This window comes from Sprattus sprattus (assembly GCF_963457725.1).
Source record: "Sprattus sprattus genome assembly, chromosome: 5".
Classification (NCBI taxonomy): domain Eukaryota; kingdom Metazoa; phylum Chordata; class Actinopteri; order Clupeiformes; family Clupeidae; genus Sprattus; species Sprattus sprattus.
In genome coordinates this window covers 31,193,422-31,212,533 of record NC_137924.1, presented here as the reverse complement: position 1 = coordinate 31,212,533, position 19,112 = coordinate 31,193,422, and the positions used below count along the sequence as shown (strand labels likewise).

The window sequence follows — 19,112 nt, the reverse complement described above, 5'->3', positions numbered from 1 at the left end:
GATGATCAACCGTAACATTATCAACTACGTCACCAAAGCTTGGGTTGAGTTGTTATTGAACGAACATGGCTGCGGCATGGCTGTGGATTCAAGTCTGTTTAACAAGACATTGACAGCGCATTCATTTTGAGAGAGGAACAGAGACACGCTATCAAGGTATTTGTCGATCGAAAATATGTTTTTCCCGTCCTTCCTACAGGATCCGGTAAAAGTTTAATGTATCAGCTGGCCTCGATGGTCATTTGTTGCTCTGACTGGTTCTAGGTGTATCCAATTGAGCGAAGAGGCACTTTGTTTGAAACACGCCCCATGATCACAGCTCAATGGAGCAGTATCAGACTCATATTCTGACTAGAATTATGAGTATGACATTGTCAGGCTAGTCAAAAGGGAGCTCTTAGCAGGAATATAGTTGTTTTTGGTTGTATCTATGTATATCCAGCATTGACCTCTGTGTAATTTAATAAACACATAAGCAAGCACAGACAGACCTCAGGTGTAGTTATATAAACAGTTAAACAAACACAGACAGACCTCAGGTGTAGTTATATAAACAAGCACAGGCTGACTTCTGGTGTAGTTATATAAACAGTTAAACAAACACAGACAGACCTCTGGTGTAGTTATATAAACAAGCACAGACCGACCTCTGGTGTAGTTATATAAACAGTTAAACAAACACATACAGACCTCTGGTGTTATACTGTACAAGCTTCAGACCACTACAAGTAAAGAAAATATTTTGAGCTGAACTGAACTGATGCAGCCAACCCAGAGAGAGAACAGAGTTTGCCTCCTTATTGCTTTCCAAGAAATAAATTAAAAACTGTGACTGTAGACTGCTTTATATTGGTACACACACACCTACGCACACACACATAGACACACATTCATGCATAAACACACACATACAGACGCACTCACACCACACACACACACACACACACACACACACACACACTCGCACACACACACACACACACACACACTCGCACACAGACACACGCACACACACACACACACACACACACACACACACACACACACACACACACACACACACACACACATACACACACACACACCTGATTTTGATGAAACTGCTGGTGCTAAGGTGGATCCTCCGTGCAAGTGTCTCCAGGAGACGGACACCATCATATAGACTCAGAGGACTGGGAGAGAAGAACAGTAAGACTTTACTGCACTGTACACACACACACACAGACTCTCACTCACACACACACACACACACACACACACACACACACACACACACTCACACACACACACACACTCACACACACACACACACACACACACACACCCTCACCTCTGCTTGGTGACGATGTAGCCGTACTCCTCCCTGACATGCGCTGCGTCCTCTATCTTCAGTCCCTTCTCGTTCAGCTCCAAGTCCCCCATGGACACCCTGGGCTTGGCCGTCACCCCTGGGGAGGTGGTGAGAGGGGGGGGCGCCGTGGTGGAGGTCTGGGGGGGTGCAGAGGGGGGGCTTCGACTCTCTCCTTTCTGGGTCTGAGTGTCACTGTCCTCCTCCACCTCCGTCTGTTCAGTGGGGAGGAATACTATGGTCATGGTCAGGTGAGTAGGGGGTCATGGGGTCATAGCTGTGTGACGATGGATGCAAACCCTTCATGACTAATCCGACTAATGTATAGAACAGGGACAGAAGTCATCTAAGGTGATAAATGGGGTGAAAAATGAATCGTATGACAATAATAGACAATAAGCAACATTCATTTCTCATGATCATGGTGGTCTTGAAACTCTGTGATAAAGGATGGATGTATGGACATCAAGGTCCCTGGGTTGATTCATCCATGAGTATGATTGAACTGTTGGCCTAAAGTAAAGTGATCTGTGAAAAGTGCTATTTAAATGTGATGTACTTTTACTGTACTACTGTAAAAAAATATTATTATTAAAGTACCTGCTACAGAAATATAGACTTAGCTTACTGCAACCTAAGTGAGCCCTAACCATATACATATAAAATCTAATATAGCACGCTATATAATATGCATCTGTGAAATCCGATCTAATATTGCAGTAATATCCATGCACAGGTGTCATTTCCTCCTTGGGGAAGATGTGTAGAGAGTGGACTGATACCAGAGCTAAGCCTGAAGGACTGATATGAGTGTGTGTGTGTGTGTGTGTGTGTGCGTGCGCGCGCGCGTGTGTGTGTGTGTATGTCAATGCAAGGCCACGAGGACAGATAGGGTGCTGTAGTGGTCCAGTGAGGCGGGGTGAGCGAGTCTGCTCTGGCGTTAGTGTGATGTGGTGTGAAGACATTGTGTTGAAAGAGGGAGAGAGGGACGTACCTCCTTCAGAGTGACGGCAGCACTTAGGGGCAACTTATCTGGAGGAGATAGAGAGGCGTACAGTTCAATTAACACAGAGTAGTTAGAGAAAGACTCACACTTGACAGTGACACACACCTCACACCTCTACGAGTGGGGTTTGTGTACATGAACTGTACCTCCATGTGTGTGTTTGTGTGTGTGTGCTTGTGTGTCTCTCTCTCTGTGTGTGTGTGTGTGTGTGTGTGTGTGTGTGTGTGTTAGAGTACCTGTGTTTTTCTGCTGGCTCTGTTGTTTCTGTAGAGCAACAGAGAGCCTGTAGAGTTGCTGAGGACTCAGTTCCCGGGGGTCCACACCATACCTCTCCAATATGGCTGCCATCCGGGCCAGTGTCTCATCTAAACACACACACACACACACACACACACAAAAATGAGCGTACACACACACATATAGAGAGAGGGACAGACAGAAAGACAGACAGAGAGAAACAAATATACATAAGTTTATGACAGTACTCTCATATTTATGCAGACAAACATTTCTAAATACTCAAACTAATTTATGGGGACAGAGATAGATTATTGAGTCACATGCAAGTGTTTGTAAACATGTTATGAATGTATTTATGAACATATTTAACATACATTGATCACACACTCATACACACAAACACACACACACACACACACACACACACATACACACACACACACACACACACACACACACACACAAACACACACACACACACACACACACACACACACACACACCAAAGAGGCAAAATTTCACCCTCCTCCCAAATCCCAAGGTTTACCCCTTCTCTTATCTCACCCCTGCTCCTAATCCCTTCTAATCTTACCTAATCTAATCTAACCTAATCTGATCCCACCATGTGCAACCTCACCGTCCACCCCCGAGAGCGAGCTGTAATCCTGGGCTGGAGGGGGTCGGTGCTGGGCCCGGGGCCGCTCGACCGGCTGGTACTCGTCTGCATAGTCCTGCAGCAGGTCCAGGTCCTCGTAGTAGGGTGCGGCGGCCGGGAGCGCCGCTGCCCCCCGGTGGCGGAACGAGGGCTGTGCGGAGGAGAGGTAGTGCGAGAGGAGGTCCTGGAGGAGCTGGCGTTCCCGTTCCCGCTCCCTCTGCTGTGAGATTCCTGAACGGGAGGACGAGGAGGAGTGGGCGCGGGGGTGCGACCCAGGGGGGGGCTGGGGGTATCCCGCCGGCCCCATGGAGGGGAGCCCACGCTCTGTATCTTCTTGGTAACCATGCTAGATTGATACAAGAGATAGATGTCAAGGGAGACAAGAGAACATGTGGGATTTTAGTGACAGTTTTGAATTGTTGTTCATTATTTAACAGACTTTTAGTGAAGTGAGAAACTAGGTGGTGAAGGTGTTTTATTGTTGTTTATTATTTAAAAGGGGAGTTTTAGTGACAGGGGAAACTAGGTGGTGAAGGTGTTTTATTGCTGTTTATTATTTATGAGGAAGCTTGCATGTGGACCCGGTTAATAGTTATTTCTTTAGTGAGCTGTTTATACCTGTAAATATAGTTGCTCACTTTCTGGGTCTATGTTTGGGAGTGTGTCCCTGTATGTGCATTCCAGTGTAGATTAGTGTATCAGTGTGTGTGTGTGTGTATATGTGTGTGTTTGTATTCGTGCTTGTGTGTGAGAGTGTGTGTTGTACACGTCTGTGTGTGTGTGTATGTGTGAGTGTGTGGGTATGGGTGAGTGTGTGTTGTACATGTCTCTGTGTGTGTAGTGAATGTGTGCGTGTGTGCTTGTGTGGTCTCCTTACCTGGTGGTAGGTGTAGGGGTCTAGAGGTATGGCTTGCATATGCATTGAGGTCTGTGGTGGGTCCACTATCATGTAGTCCACATAATTTTGGGGCATACTGTTCCCTGCCTTGGAGCCTGGACTGGCGTGGGCCCCTTTAGAGACTGGTGCGTGGGCCCCTTTAGAGACTGGGGCCTGGGGCCCTTTAGAGGCCGGGGCCTGGGCAGTTCTGAGAGAAGGGACGAGGACAACAGGCGAGGGGAAGAAAAGCGCAGTGAGAATGCAGTGATGCAGTTTTTCTTTGCTTCTGTGTATGTGTGTGTGTGTGTGTGTGTGTGTGTGAGAGAGAGAGAGAGATAAAAAGAGAGAGCGAGAAAAAGTGAGTGCATGAGAGAGAGAGAGAAAAAGTATGTGTGTGTGTGTGTGTGTGTATGTCTGTGTGTGTGTGTGTACGTCTGTTCCGAGAGAGAGACAGAGAGAGAAAAGGTGTGTGTGTGTGTGTGTGTGTGTTTGTGTGTGTGTGTGTGTGTGTGTGTGTGTGTGTGTGTGTGTGTGTGTGTGTGTGTGTGTGTCTGTGTGTGTGTGTTTGTGTCTTACTGTGAGGTTGTTTTCTGGGCTTTAGCGGTGCCAGACAGGGGAACTCTGCCCAGCTCCTTAGCGATGATGTACTGAGTGATGTCATCATGCCATGAGAGACCTGCAGGCCCATGACATCACAGCAGACAGCCCAGCATTACAACGTGTCTCATGACACTTTCAAGCTGATTCATTTTGAAGAGTTGTATCCAAAGTGAGATTTACTACAGGTAAGTTATATATGTTCATCAGTATTTATCAGACACACACACACACACACACACACACACACACACACACACACACACACACACACACACACACACACACACACACACACACACACACACACACACACACACAACTACCATAGCACATACACTATATGAGAAATCAGAAGGGACGTGTTTTCTAGGAGAAGCCTTGAGCATCCGCTTGTCTGACAGTGACATCTCCTCTCTGTTTGACGTCAGCATCTATGTGTGTGTGTATGGGCGGGTGTGCATGTGCGTTTGTTGGTGTTCAAAGGTTCATATGTGTGTGAGTGTGTGTTTGTGTGAGTGTGTGTGTGTGTGTGTGTTAGTGACTCACCCTGCATCATAAGTTCCTTGAGGACCTGCTGGAGTCTCTGTAGGATGGGAACAGTCAGCTGGTACTGAACTCGCTCATGTGGAGAGCTCACACACTGCCCAAATAACCTGTCTGTAACACACAGACACACACACACACACACACACACACACAGCAGAGATGGCAGAGGGACAGTTATTTTAACACACACTCACAAGCACACACATTTACACCAGCAAGAATCATTCATTCATTCATGTATTCATTCATTCATAAATCACTCTGTAACTTTGACTTGATGAGAGGAGGTTTTACACGCAAAAGTTGGTGTTGGTGATGGTGTTCACATTGATCTGCTTCTGCAAACGGCATGATTTAGGGCTTGATAGCATGACGCTGTTTAAAAGGATTAGAAATAGTCAGCGTGGTCGCTCCAGGAGAGACACAGTCTCAGTGAGTCACAGACCTGGGAGATATTTTGGGTGCGATGATATGTTTGGAGCAGGCAGCGCATAAAGATGCAGCTCTTGGATATGTCCCAAAACAGGCATAATTAAATTCCATTACACACACACACACACACACACACACACACACACACACACACACACACACACACACACACACACACCGCCCACACCTCTTGAATTATGCTCAGTGTGTGACTCATCTTGGAAGTAGAAATTTAAATAACTCTGAAACATGGGAATCTGCTGATGTAAACTTGGACTCCTCTCTCTCTCTCCCGCTCCCTCTCTCTCTCTTTCTCACTCTATCTCTCTATTTCTCTATCTCTCTCCCTCTCTCTCTCTCTCTCCCTGTCTCCCTCTCTCTCCCCCCTTTCTCTCTTTCTCCCTCTCTCTATCTTTCTCTCTCTCTCTCCCTCCCTCTCTCTCTCTCTCTCCCTCTCTCTCTTTCCCCAGAGTTTCCTACTCTTGCTCTCCCTCAAACTTCTTTGTCATTGTCTTTTTTGTCTTGCCCCTCTCTCTTTTTTACTCCACCCCACCTCTCCCAGTGAATATATTACTCAGACATCTCACTGATGTATATAGGGCCGAGGGGAATCAAACCGCTACAGAATCAAGAGAGACCTACTGGAGTCGTGTGTGTGTGTGTGTGCGTGCGTGCTAAGTAGGCATTTGCCTTTTTCTCAAACAGCAAGATGTGAAATCATATACCACCACATCAAATAATAGTGTGTGCATGTGAGAAAGACAGAAAGAAAAATAAGTATATATATATTGTATGTATATATATATATATATATATATATATAGAGAGAGAGAGAGAGAGAGAGCGGGGAGAGAGAGAGAGGCGAGTGCGTAAGCGCCTGTGACTCATCCCTTTTTTCTGTCTGCGCTGAATGATCGTGGGGGCGTGCACCCAGCTGCCATCACCCTGATGATGTCAGTGTTGCCGTGACAACAGCGAGGAAGACAGAGAGAATGAGAACGAGGGAGAGAGAGAGAGAGAGCGAGGGGAGTGCAAGAGAGGGAGAGAAGGGAGAGCATCAGCGACTGTAACAGGTGACAGTGGCAGTGGTCTTCTCCATTCTGGTCTACTCTCTCTTCCTTAAACAATGACACATACACACACACACACACACACACACACACACACAACTAGTCATCCTCTCGGAGATAAGTGCTTCATGCTTTGGTCAAATAAACACACACATACACACACACACACACACAAAACTAGTCATCCTCTTTGAGATAAGTGCTTCACGCTTTGGTAAAATGAACACACACACACGCATACACACACACACACAAAACTAGTCCTCTCTGAGATAAGTGCTTCACACTTTGGTCAAATAAACGCGCACACACACACACATGAACGCACACACACACACACACATGCATGCACAAACTCACACACACACACACACACTTGCACACACACGCATACACATGCACACACAGACACACACACACACCCACACATGCACATACACACACACACACACACACACACAAACACAAGCGCTTCCTGCTTAACATGCTGGTTCAATTGACAGAGAGGGATGTAGAGAGAGGGATGGAGAGAGAGGGATGGAGAGACAGGGATTGAGAGAGAGGGATGGAGAGAGAGGGATAGAGGGAAGGATAGACAGAGAGGGGTGGAGAGAGAGGGATAGAGAGAGAGGGATAGAGAGAGAAGGATGGAGAGAGAGGGATAGAGAGCGAGGGATGGAGAGAGAGGGATAGAGAGAGAGGGATGGCGAGAGAGGGATAGAGAGAGAGGTATGGAGAGAGAGGATAGAGAGAGAGGGATAGAGAGAAGGATAGACAGAGAGGGGTGGAGAGAGAGGGATAGAGAGAGAGGGATAGAGAGAGAAGGATGGAGAAAGAGGGATAGAGAGCGAGGGATGGAAAGAGAGGGATAGAGAGCGAGGGATGGAAAGAGAGGGATAGAGAGCAAGGGAGATGGTCTGGGGTCTAGTCAATTAGACATAAATTCCCCCCAAACAACAGATATATATTAAAAAGTAGACAGGTGACTTAGAGAGACTGAGAGAGTAAGATACAGTATGTCCATATATCGAGGGAGATTTAGAGAGAGAAACATGAGAAAAACAGGGAGGGAGAGAGAAAGGGAGAGAAAGAGAGAGAGAGAGAGTGAGAGAAAGAGAAAGAGAGAGAGAGAGAGAGAGAGAGAGAGAGATGCAGTCAATAAAAGAGAAAGAGAGCAACAAAGGCTGACTTCAAGAAATACTCATCACACAGGCAGAAATATATTAAAAAGTAGACAGATGGAGACTGAAAGAGTGAGATACGGTATGTTCATTTAGAGAGACAGATTTAGAGAGAGAGACATGAGAAAAACATGGAGGGAGAGAGAGATGCAGTCAATAAAAGAGAAAGAACGCAACATAGACTGACTTAAGATATACTAATTACACTGGCAGAAATACAGGGGAAATACAGAAAGAGAAAGAGAGAAAGAGAGAGAGAGAGAGAAAGAAAGAAAAAGAGAGAGGGGGGAGAAAGAGAATGAGAAACACTAGCAGCTTGTTCAGGCAGACTGAGGGAGATAGAGAGACAGAGAGAGGGAAAAGAAAAGAAAGAGAGAGAGAGGAAGAGAAAGAGAGAGAGAGCGAAAGAGAAAGAGAGAGAGAGAGAGAGGAAGAGAGGGGGGTGGGATGTGGGTAAAGTGAAAAGCAGGGAGTCAGAGGGCCCTGTCTGCTCCATGGAGCACTGCTGAGAACCGGCACACCTGTTAGTCACAGCAGCTCCCTCGCCTCAGCAGCACACACATACACACACACACACACATACACACACATGCACGCACACACACACAGACACACACGCATGCACGCACACACACACACACACACACACACACACACACACACACATGCACACTCACACACGCACACCCACACACACACACACACACACAAAAACACTTGTGTAAAAGCTTAAGCATTTGATACAGGCCAGGTCGGTGACCAAACAAACACAGACACACACACAGACACACACAAACACAGACACACACACTGGAGCCTTCAGCTGGGAGGCCCAAGTGGGTTTGCATCGACCCGAGGCTAACCAGGCCTCTTAACAGGCAGCTGATGGAGAAAGTCTTCAATCACACAGGTGCTCGCTATTACAGATGTGCAATCACAGACACACACACACACACACACACACAAATAGATGCCCACACATTACAGTACTCTTTCTCTCTCTCTCTCTCTCTCTCTCTCTCTCTCTCTCTCTCTCTAACACACACACACACACACACACATGTGTACACACATAAACACACTCACATTAACACAGTCACATACACACACGGAGGTTCCCACAAACAGATGCTCACACATTACAGTACTATTTCTCTCTCTCTCTCTCACACTCACACACACACACACACATGTGTACACACATAAACACACTCACATTAACACACAGTCACATACACACACGGAGGTACCCACAAACAGATGCTCACACATTACAGTACTCTCTCTCTCTCTCTTTCTCTCTCTCTCTCACACACACACACACACACACACACACACACACACACACACACACACACACACACACACACACACACACACACACACACACACACACACACACACACACACACACACACACTTCTTCATGCCACTCCTCTTCACATCTATTTCAGAAAGCTTCAGTGTTTCTGGGCCATGAGTAGTTTGGACTCTGAGGTGCTGCAGTATCAGGCTGGCTCTCAGTCAACCTCTTCCCCTCATCCAGGGCAGTGTGCGTGACAGGGTGGAGGTCAGGGCTCCCTGCAGGTGTAGCCTGCCTGGTGAGACGCACTGCCAGACACTGGGATCGATCCTTCAGCCTCGGGCACTGGAGGACCTGCGTGCGGGCAGGCAGGCTGAAGCCCATAGGTGTTGATGTGGAAATAACAGCATGGTGTCAGGGAGGGGGGGTTACCCATCACACAGCTCTGGACCCCCGCTGGGCCCTGTTACACAGCACAATCTCCACCCTGACCCTAAAAAGCCGACTCTGTAAGGCTTTCACTTTGTACAAACACAAACACAGCTTAATTTACGGGATGAGTGCCAAGGCAGAACCTGTTTGGAATCAGATCTAATTCCAAGTAGGAGAGTCTCTGGTCAGGCTGAAACTAGTCTCGCCAGCCTGATGATACTTTGATACAATATGACATCACTATGAACTACATCACACTGAACTATGTCACTTCCTCCCACTGCCTAATGGATTTTTGTCTAATACCAGCACATTTCGCTGTCACTTCTTTTAACCATAGAGTTGCCTTCTTCTTCCAAGCCCCTCCACCAGAGACTCCAAACTAGGTCCTCATTGGCACTCAGACCTGTGGGAAGTATGGGACTTGTGTGTGTGTGTGTGTGTATGTGTGATTTCACAAAACACAACAGCAACAACAGCAACAACAACAGCAACAGACGCTTGAGAGGGACTGAGAAACGACCCTGGACCAGAGACCCTCTCTGTGATATGGAACATCGTTTCTGCCACTGAAACTGACAGGAGAACCTTCTTTAAAGGTCTACCATGATGGAGCCATATTGAAAATCACTGAGCATTTAAAGAAAGGCCATGACTGCTGTCTATTGATATTGCTTCCCAGTGGCAGTGCAAGTTGTTCTAACACACCTGTCGGTACGCTGGCAAGCTGAAATACCCAGATGTGTTCATTAGAAAGGGTCACTCCATGAGTTCACTGTACGTCAGGTGGTATATGAGTCAGCTCGCCTCTTTCTAAACTAATCCAGTCTAGCTGAAAGCACAGCAACAGACCAACAGTAACAGCACTGAACAGTCAACAGCTTATGATAAAGAACACCTCTGTGTCTACGCCTTGCATTTGGTCAGACAGCCACGTATTAGACTAAAGAATGTTTTTAACACACCTTTACTACTCTCTCTCTCCCTCTCTCTCTCGCTTTTATTCTCTCTATCTCTCTCTCACACACACACACACACACACACACACAGACACACACACACTCCCCTTTTTCCTAAAAAACAACTTAAAGTTCCTGCTGTGTGGATGAAAACTAAATAATTCAGCAGTGTAGTCTTTCTCTCTTTCCCTGTGCTTTCCCTGTGTGCGTGTATTCTGAGTATTTTCAGCATGAGTGTTTTCATGTGTGTGTGTGTGTTTGGGTGTTTATGCGCGTGTGTGCATGTCTTCCCTCCATCTGTGCCGCTACTGTGTGGGCAGGTCCTGTTGGGACAGGAAGTGATGCGTGCCATGCTAATTAAATTATGAGAAGGAGGAAGTGGTACACTATGGCAGCCAGCACAGGAGCACAGCCTGAGGAGGACACACGCAGATATGTACCAGTCTGAGTGTACAGGACTGGCAATAGGTGTAGGAGAAAGGAAAGCTCAGTATATGTGTGTGTGTGTGTGTGTGTGTGTGTGTGTGTGTGTGTGTGTGTGTGTGTGTGTGTGTGTGTGTGTGTGTGTGTGTTTGCACAACAACAACATAAGAGGCATAGGCCTTTAGAAACAGTCTTTCTTTCCAGATCCATTACTTGAATGTACGGGTAAATGAGGTCAGTAGGGCTGTGAACATCCAAGTGGAGAGATTTCAGATACACACACACACACACAAACACACACACAGACACACACACACACACACACACACACACACACACACACACAAATACACACACACAAACACACACACACACTCACACACACACACACCCTCACACACACACACACACACACACACACACACACACAAACACAAACGCACGCACACATACATACACACACACACACACACACCCACACACACACAAACACACACACACACACACAAACACACACAGATCTGGAGAAATTCTGAGTGACAGAGCAGCAGAAAAAACAACAAGCGAAACATTGGTAATAAAGGTTACACTATGGGGTAATAACGGTTACACTTTGGGGTAATACAGGTTACACTATGGGGTTATAAAGGTTACACTTTGGGGTAACATTTGTAATAACGTTTACACTATGGGATAATTGGAGTGTACTGCTATTTGCTTTGGCTCAACTGTCACAGCAGCAGCTACCATCTAGGGCCCAGCTGTCTTTCGGTCAGGCTGAACATTTTGATTCGCCGCGAATGTTTGCGAACACACGCACACGGTCTGAGGAGCTAGTTTTCGGCAAACGTAAATGGACACTGGACTTCGTTTGAGCCAAAACATTTTGAAATGTTCATGCAAAAAAGAAAACATGTTTGCCTCGAAAGTTGGCCTCTGTTTGTCAAATTTGAACGCACCTCAGATCTGGCTAACCCGTGCCTAAAGTGTGCCAGAACTGGGCCAGAACTGGGCCAAGTCCAGACCAGAGTGTACTGCTGTCTTGGTCAGTGAGAGGTGGTGCTGATGACCCAACATGTAGGTCACAGGAGAGGTGAGCCCATTAACCTAGACCCCTCCAAAACACTCACCATCAGAACACATCTGATCCCTTGGGCACAGCCTCTTCTCAAACAGACAACCTGGGAGAAAGAGATAGAGAGAGAGAGAGAGAGAGAGAGAGAGAGATGGAAGCAGAGAGAAAAGAGAGAGAGAAAAGAGAAAGAGAAAGAGAGAAGGAAAGAGAGAGAGATAAAGAGAGAGGGCAGAGTTAGAGATGGAAGCAGAGAGAGAAGAGAGAGAGAAAAGAGAGAGAAGGAAAGAGAGAGAATGGAGGAATATACAGAGTGGAAAAGAGAAGAGAATAGATACACACAAGAAGATGGGATATGGATATGGAGAGGCAGAGGAATAAAGAGAGAAGAGGAGAAAGACAGAAGTAAGGGGAATTAGTGAAAGAGAGAGAGAGAGAGTGAGAAACAGACAGCAGAGAGAGAGTGTGAGAAAAAAGAAGAGAGAGAGAAAAAAAACAGTTATTCACAGGTCATTCTCTGCATTCCATGAATCATCCAGTTCAGAGTTCAGTGAGTGCACAGACGCAGTTATCTCCCAGAGGAAATCAGATCACTAGGCAGACTTAAACTTCCTGTCTAATGAGTGGTCCTTATTGCTGCAAGGGTGGCAGAGTGACCTCATCACTCCCCACGCACTCATAGACATTACACAACATTACACACACAGGTGAACACCTATGCTGCACCTCGCTATGTGTGTCTGTGTGTGTGTGTGTGTGTGTGTGTGTGCATATTGTCTCCATTGACTCCCATCGTTTTTTAACTTGCACAGTTAAAGCATGACTAATACAATTACATATGCCAGACGTTTGTGTGTTTGTGTATGAGTGAGTGAGTGTGTGCTCAGTTGTCTTTCAGTTCTCACACTTGCACAGACAATGTTTGACTTATATAATTACATATAGCAGCCATTGTCATGAGATGAGCTACGGTGGGTTGTAACACACTTCAAGCCTTGCCAGAAATTGCCGTTAATGCAGCCAGCATTAAAGTCAGGCAGACGGAGCCTTGCCAAAGTAATTTACTGCCACTGTGAGACAAGAACACTTACTTCCTCGAGGATGTTTATGAGAACATTAAGTGAATTTACACAGGGATTTTGCAATGATTACTGTAAGATGTTGGCCTGCACATACCCACAAATTAGGGACAAATTATATGGCACTTCTTGTACAAATTAAGGTCTGGCTCATCAATGCACAACAAAGAGTGTTGTATTGTTTGGCAGAGTATGATAAATATGAGAATATTTCAAGGAAATTATATAAGCCTGTCCATGGATGTGCATGAGCATATTTGTGTGTTTGTGAGGGACTGTGAGTGTGTGTGTGTGTGTGTGTGTGTGTGTGTGTGTGTGTGTGTGTGTGTGTGTGTGTGTGTGTGTGTTCGTGTGTCTCTATGTGTGTTTGTGTGTGTGTGCGCGTGTGCATTGGTGCGTGTGTGTCTGTGTCTGTGCGTGTGTGAGTGTGTGTGCATTGATGAATAGCGTACTCTGAGGCTTCCAGTGAAACAAGACGGACAGGGCTACACACTGGTCCCAATGCACATTTGGATTAGCACAGCTAATACCTTGAGTCAGGGGTACCCAGCCTTGGCACATTAAACTCTTCTCAGACATAAGGCTGTCCCTTAAAGCTCAACACACTGCAACTCAAGAAAACACATGCGACAAGACAAAACACAAGCAAATCAAGAACACATCCATCACCACAACACATTACAGTTTTCTAAATGCAATGCACGTGTTGTCAAATACATGAAGACGTTTTTTTTCTGAATTTGCTTGTGTTTTGTTGCAGTACATTGAGCCATCATGGCCACCGTACACCCACACCACAGCGAGCCGTATTTAATATACAGCACTGCTCCTCGAATAGGGTTCAGGATCTGATGTCATAGGTCATATCTCACAGTCATACTGACGGAATCATTCAAACCAACTGACTAATGAATTAGATAAGACTTGCTTACCATATGTCTAGAATAAGGAAGTTAAGTTCCATGTGGTTACTGTAACTACAGTGTGACTGCAACTGTTTATCTACCAGTCAATCCAGGTAAACAAACGTTACATTTATAATCTATGAACACTGTGACAGCGTAAGCATAGTCCTATATATAATGCAGCATGTTGAGGATAACAGAGGAAAACAGAGAATACTTGTGTATATACATATAGGTTTATAAATTAGGACATATCGGATATATTGTATATTAGTATAATATTTTACATATTTTAGTGTGTTACATACTGATAATGGGTGTGCTGCACATAGTTACAGGTCTAAAAAATGTAGATAATAATACAGATAGATATAATACTTAATAATAAATTAATCCAGACACCAAAATTTCATATTTTATTGCCAAAGTGTTGTTCTGCTTGGTGACAAATGCCAAACTTCAAACTCTTATCTGCAGGGGAGGGCTAAATACAAAGTGTCTGGACAGTGGGAAAAGTGTGTGTGTGTGTGTGTGTGTGTGTGTGTGTGTGTGTGTGTGTGTGTGTGTGTGTGTGTGTGAGCATGTGTGTGCGCGCGTGTGTGTGTGTGTGTGTGTGTGTGTGTGTGTGTGTGTGTGTGTGAGTGTGTGTGTAGATAGTAGGCAAGTGGGGAGATTGCCAGTGAGCTGTGTAGTACTGGAGCTGGACACAGCTGGCCAAACAAAGAAGTGGCCAGGCAGAGAGATGTGTGTGTGTGTGTGTGTGTGTGTGTGTGTGTGTGTGTGTGTGTGTGTGTGTGTGTGTGTGTGTGTGTGTGTGCGTGTGCATGTGTGAAAGACAGTCAAAATGTCTGCGCTGAGGTCAGCCCAAGAGCTTGCCTCCAATGTGGGAAAGCTTGCAGCGGCCAATGTGTGTGTGTGTGTGTGTGTGTGTGTGTGTGTGTGTGTGTATGTGTGTGTGTGTGTGTGTGTGTAGGTGTGTGTGTGTGTAGGTGTGTTTGTTTGCCATGGGAGTCAAACAGGACAAACACTGATAAAGAAAGAGAGAGATAAAAACACACAGGATAGTAAACGAGTAAACCCAAAGCTGTAGACCCACCCCACCAACAAACACACATACATACACACACACACACACACACACACACACACACACACAGATTAGAGGAACGGGAGAGAGAAAAACACAGATTAGTAAAGAAGTAAAGCGAGAACCAAACACAGAGGAAAGCAGTGAGGAATCAACAGGATAAAACAAAAGGGAGGAGAAGAAGAAAGGTCGTGAGAAGAGGAAAGGCAGGGAGAGGGAGGAGAAGAAGAGGGGCTGGGGAGAAGAGGAGAACAGATCACAGAGCAAACAGTGATAGGCATACAGACCGAGAAAATACAAGAGACAGAGATGCAGCAAAATAGATAACGCAGAAATGTGAGACGAATGGATTTTAGCCAAAACTCTGTCTGTAAATTCAACAGATTTTGCCTTGCCTACTGATTGCACAAGCTAAACAGATGCACTCCACACGGTTACTGTCAATCATTAATTTCCTGGTGGAACTGGTGAAGTGAGTGGTGCCTCAGAGAGAAGATGGGAGAGACAAAGAGACAAAGAAAGACACGGATGAATGGAAGAGAGAGAGAGAGAGAGAGAGAGAGAGAGAGAAAATAGGCGATGGAGGAAGGGGGTGAAGTCAAAGGGATGATGAAAGAGTAAGAAGTGTCAGTGAGGAGAGAGGGGAAAAGATGAGAGAAAGAGAGAGAGAGGAAAAAGAAGAAAAAGAGTGAGGTGCTGGGCTGTTTTAATGTCACTGAGCGCAGATAAGAGCGACTCTGGCAGTTTCAGATGCATTCGGCCTGCATATCCACCATCTTCTGCAAGACAATTATCCCCCCGGTCCGATACATCACGACATGCAGCGCTCAGCTGAGCTCCATTTCCAGCTAACTGCATTACTTGTAATGAGACTGCCTGGCATAGTCTTCTTGCACATGGCTAATAACCTGTTGCGCTATCATTTGCAAACATTAGTAGATAAACTTAAATAACTCATAGTATTAGAACTTTAATATCCAGAGGAACAGAAATCATCATAAAAAAAGACATATCTTTCTGAAATGAGTCCAAACAGATCAACACAAAAGTGAGCACGCATTTCAAATAAAAAAAAAATAACAGTTAATAAATAAATAAGACACACTTCTAGAAATCGGAAAGACATTTGAACACAGAAATACTGACAAAGGGCAAAACTAAAAACCTATAAGACTCAATACAAATCGATTGATTTGGTCTTCAAAAGCAGCCTTTATTTTTAGCCACATCAAGCAGGCACTAAAGCGACCACTGAAGAAATTAATCATTTCCTGGCGATGACAGTCATAAAATCTAAATAATGATTTATATCCCTTTAAAGAAGCAGCCAGTTTAGCAGCTAAACATCTATTTCAGCTAAAGCAACACCCCAAAGTGTAATTGTAAATGCTTATGGAAATGTGGGGGAAAACACATTATACAGTACAGTAAACGCAGCAAGACAATCCCCCATATAAACACAAACCCCCATTTACAGACAAGGCAGAAAACAGAAGCAGTGCACTTCTTTAATGAGAATCGTAAAGCTAGGGAGCCATGGATAATGAGAGAGAGAGAAAGAGAGCGAGGGAGAGGGATAGAGAGAGGGAGAGAGAGAGAGATAGGGAGAGAGGGAGAGAGAGAGCTGAAAGACTAGAGGAGACTTCTGATCACCCATCTCATTATCCCACCAAAGCTGCTGCCTATTGTTGTGTACCTGCGGAGCTGTGACGCAAGACAGCATGTCATCAGTGACTCATACACTTGCTCAACCACCCACATGCACTCACACACAGAGAGAGGAAGAGAGAGAGAGAGAAAGAGAGAAAAGAAAGAGAGAGAGGTGTGAGGACTGCGGAACACAGGGAAAGAAAGATGAAGGAGAGAATAGATCATGTGTGTAGAGATTTTTTTTTTGGAGACAAAAGTAAACACAATTTAAGAACAGGCAATTCAAATTCTCCCACACATCACTTTAGAAACCCACACTACTTTTCTCATTTGTTTTGCCTATATCAGGGTCTGTTTAAAGGATATACATTCAAACAATTCTACAGATGTTGCAATTCAAGCTGAATAAATTGAAGGTATGGGTAACAAAATGTGAATGGCATTGTTATTGTGGCACATAGACAATATCCACTGTCCTTCGACACAACAGATACAGCTGTTATGAGGAAACGACTCATCCACCATTTTCGTGTCCTTCCAACTTCCCTGTGCCCATAACTGGGCGACAGTGCTGGCTTAAAGACTAGACACAAAGAAACAAATAACTCAACAAGCCACGCATGAACCCGCGTGTGTGGAACGGCGCCGTTGACTAACGGCCCTCTGCACTGCTGCGCTCGCTCTCTTTCACACACTCACACATACACGACACGTCTGTGGTCAAGGCCCACGCGTGTTGTTACCAGGGAAATAACGTTACGAACGGCGACTGCCAATGACATCTCCATTGTGTATTAGGATAACTGCTGCCGTAGAGGAAGGAGGGGGAGTCAAGAATGACGAGCGGAGGAGTGGGGACTGTTGTTGAGGGATGGGAAGGGAAGAGATGGAGAGCGGCACTCAGAAGGCGCCTTCGCCTGGAGCTCTCCATGGTGCTGACGTTTCTCACCGTTTATTATATCCCGTCAGTTAGTATTCGCGAATGCAGCAGGTCTACGAGCCCAGTTCCGTGGTTGTCTCACCTTTTCTATGTAGCCATGGTTTTCGCTTTAGATTTCAACTGTTAGACTCCATGCAATCACGGTCGAGTAGACGTGTGATAAGATACATTAAAATAAAATGTAAAGTATGTAAAGTATGTAGTTTACTGTTTTCATATTGACTCCTTGGCGTTGGCATTCTCTTTATATTGTATGTTTAAACAAACTTCATGGTGCTTCGAAAAAACATCATGTATGAAGATAGACCTTTTCAACTATCACAACAAGTAGCCTACATCTGAAACCTGTTTATATGATCACTGAATACCACTCTCCACCAAGTAAATTCACAGGCCTGTCAAAATAATAGAAGTGTCATATTAAACACGAATATGATCGACACGTACGCAGTTGAGCAGACAACCGCATTGTCATTCATACTACCTGCATTTCCTTTTGCGCTTGGTTTACTCTGACTTTACACCAGGCGTGTACATCCCTGCTCTCCGATGCGCGACATGTTCTTACCGTATCTGCCGGAGAGCCCGACCTGGTAGCATACGGTCAAGAGAAGCACGACTCTCCATAGCCGCTGGTGTCTCGAACCAGCCATCCTCCAAGCAGGGCTCAAATCAGCCAGCTCGAAATCGGTTGCCTCCAGGAACAGCGATTTAAATCCTCATTTTGCAGGTACCGGGCTAATTGTGCGGTTTAATGTTTTTGACAGGTATCGGGGAAGGATGGCGAGGAGAGGAGGGGAAGAGGTGGGCTCAATGTGGCTTGTCGTAAAAGGCAATCAAAAACATACGGAGACATTCATAAGTACTTGGAAGACCTGGTGTGGATTCGGAACAGGATTCACATCCGAGTTTTCCTTCCACAACCACACCGAGATGACGGGGACCCGCAAATACGTCATAGCGCCAACGACAGATCTCTTCAGGGCGAAATCCAGGAGGAGGGGGCGTGCAACCGAACGTCAGAGGGTCTAGCAATCAGATGAAAGACCGAAAGAAGCCATCACAGAAAGACCGTTTCAAGAAGCCATCACAGAAAGACTGTGCCATTTAGTTTTAGATTGCCTGCAGTAGCTGCGCAGTAAGAACACATTTAGCGTGGGAGCCTAACTAACTGCAAAGGAGGTATGAGCCTAACGACGCACGGATGCGTCAGATAAGAGTCAGATGTCAGATAAGAGTCAGATGTCAAAGAGCACCGACACGTCATCTTAAAAGAGTTGGTGAGACCTGCTGTTGGGTCAAAACAC

The 19,112-nt window shown here is 45.6% G+C and overlaps 1 protein-coding gene across 1 annotated transcript in view; it reads right to left on the bottom strand.

The window, feature by feature from the left end:
* Positions 1–18,458, bottom strand: part of ptprna (protein tyrosine phosphatase receptor type Na) — a gene marked incomplete at both ends in the record, with an annotated part of 39,599 nt that extends 21,141 nt beyond the window's left edge. Inside the window, 10 exons of the mRNA XM_080839764.1 lie at positions 1,086–1,172; positions 1,331–1,563; positions 2,343–2,380; positions 2,591–2,719; positions 3,232–3,595; positions 4,127–4,334; positions 4,703–4,802; positions 5,273–5,383; positions 12,203–12,253; positions 18,374–18,458. Coding sequence (XP_080695890.1) covers positions 1,086–1,172; positions 1,331–1,563; positions 2,343–2,380; positions 2,591–2,719; positions 3,232–3,595; positions 4,127–4,334; positions 4,703–4,802; positions 5,273–5,383; positions 12,203–12,253; positions 18,374–18,458 — 1,406 coding nt within the window. The remainder of the gene's footprint in view (positions 1–1,085; positions 1,173–1,330; positions 1,564–2,342; positions 2,381–2,590; positions 2,720–3,231; positions 3,596–4,126; positions 4,335–4,702; positions 4,803–5,272; positions 5,384–12,202; positions 12,254–18,373) is intronic.
* Between the last annotated feature and the right edge of the window lie 654 nt (positions 18,459–19,112).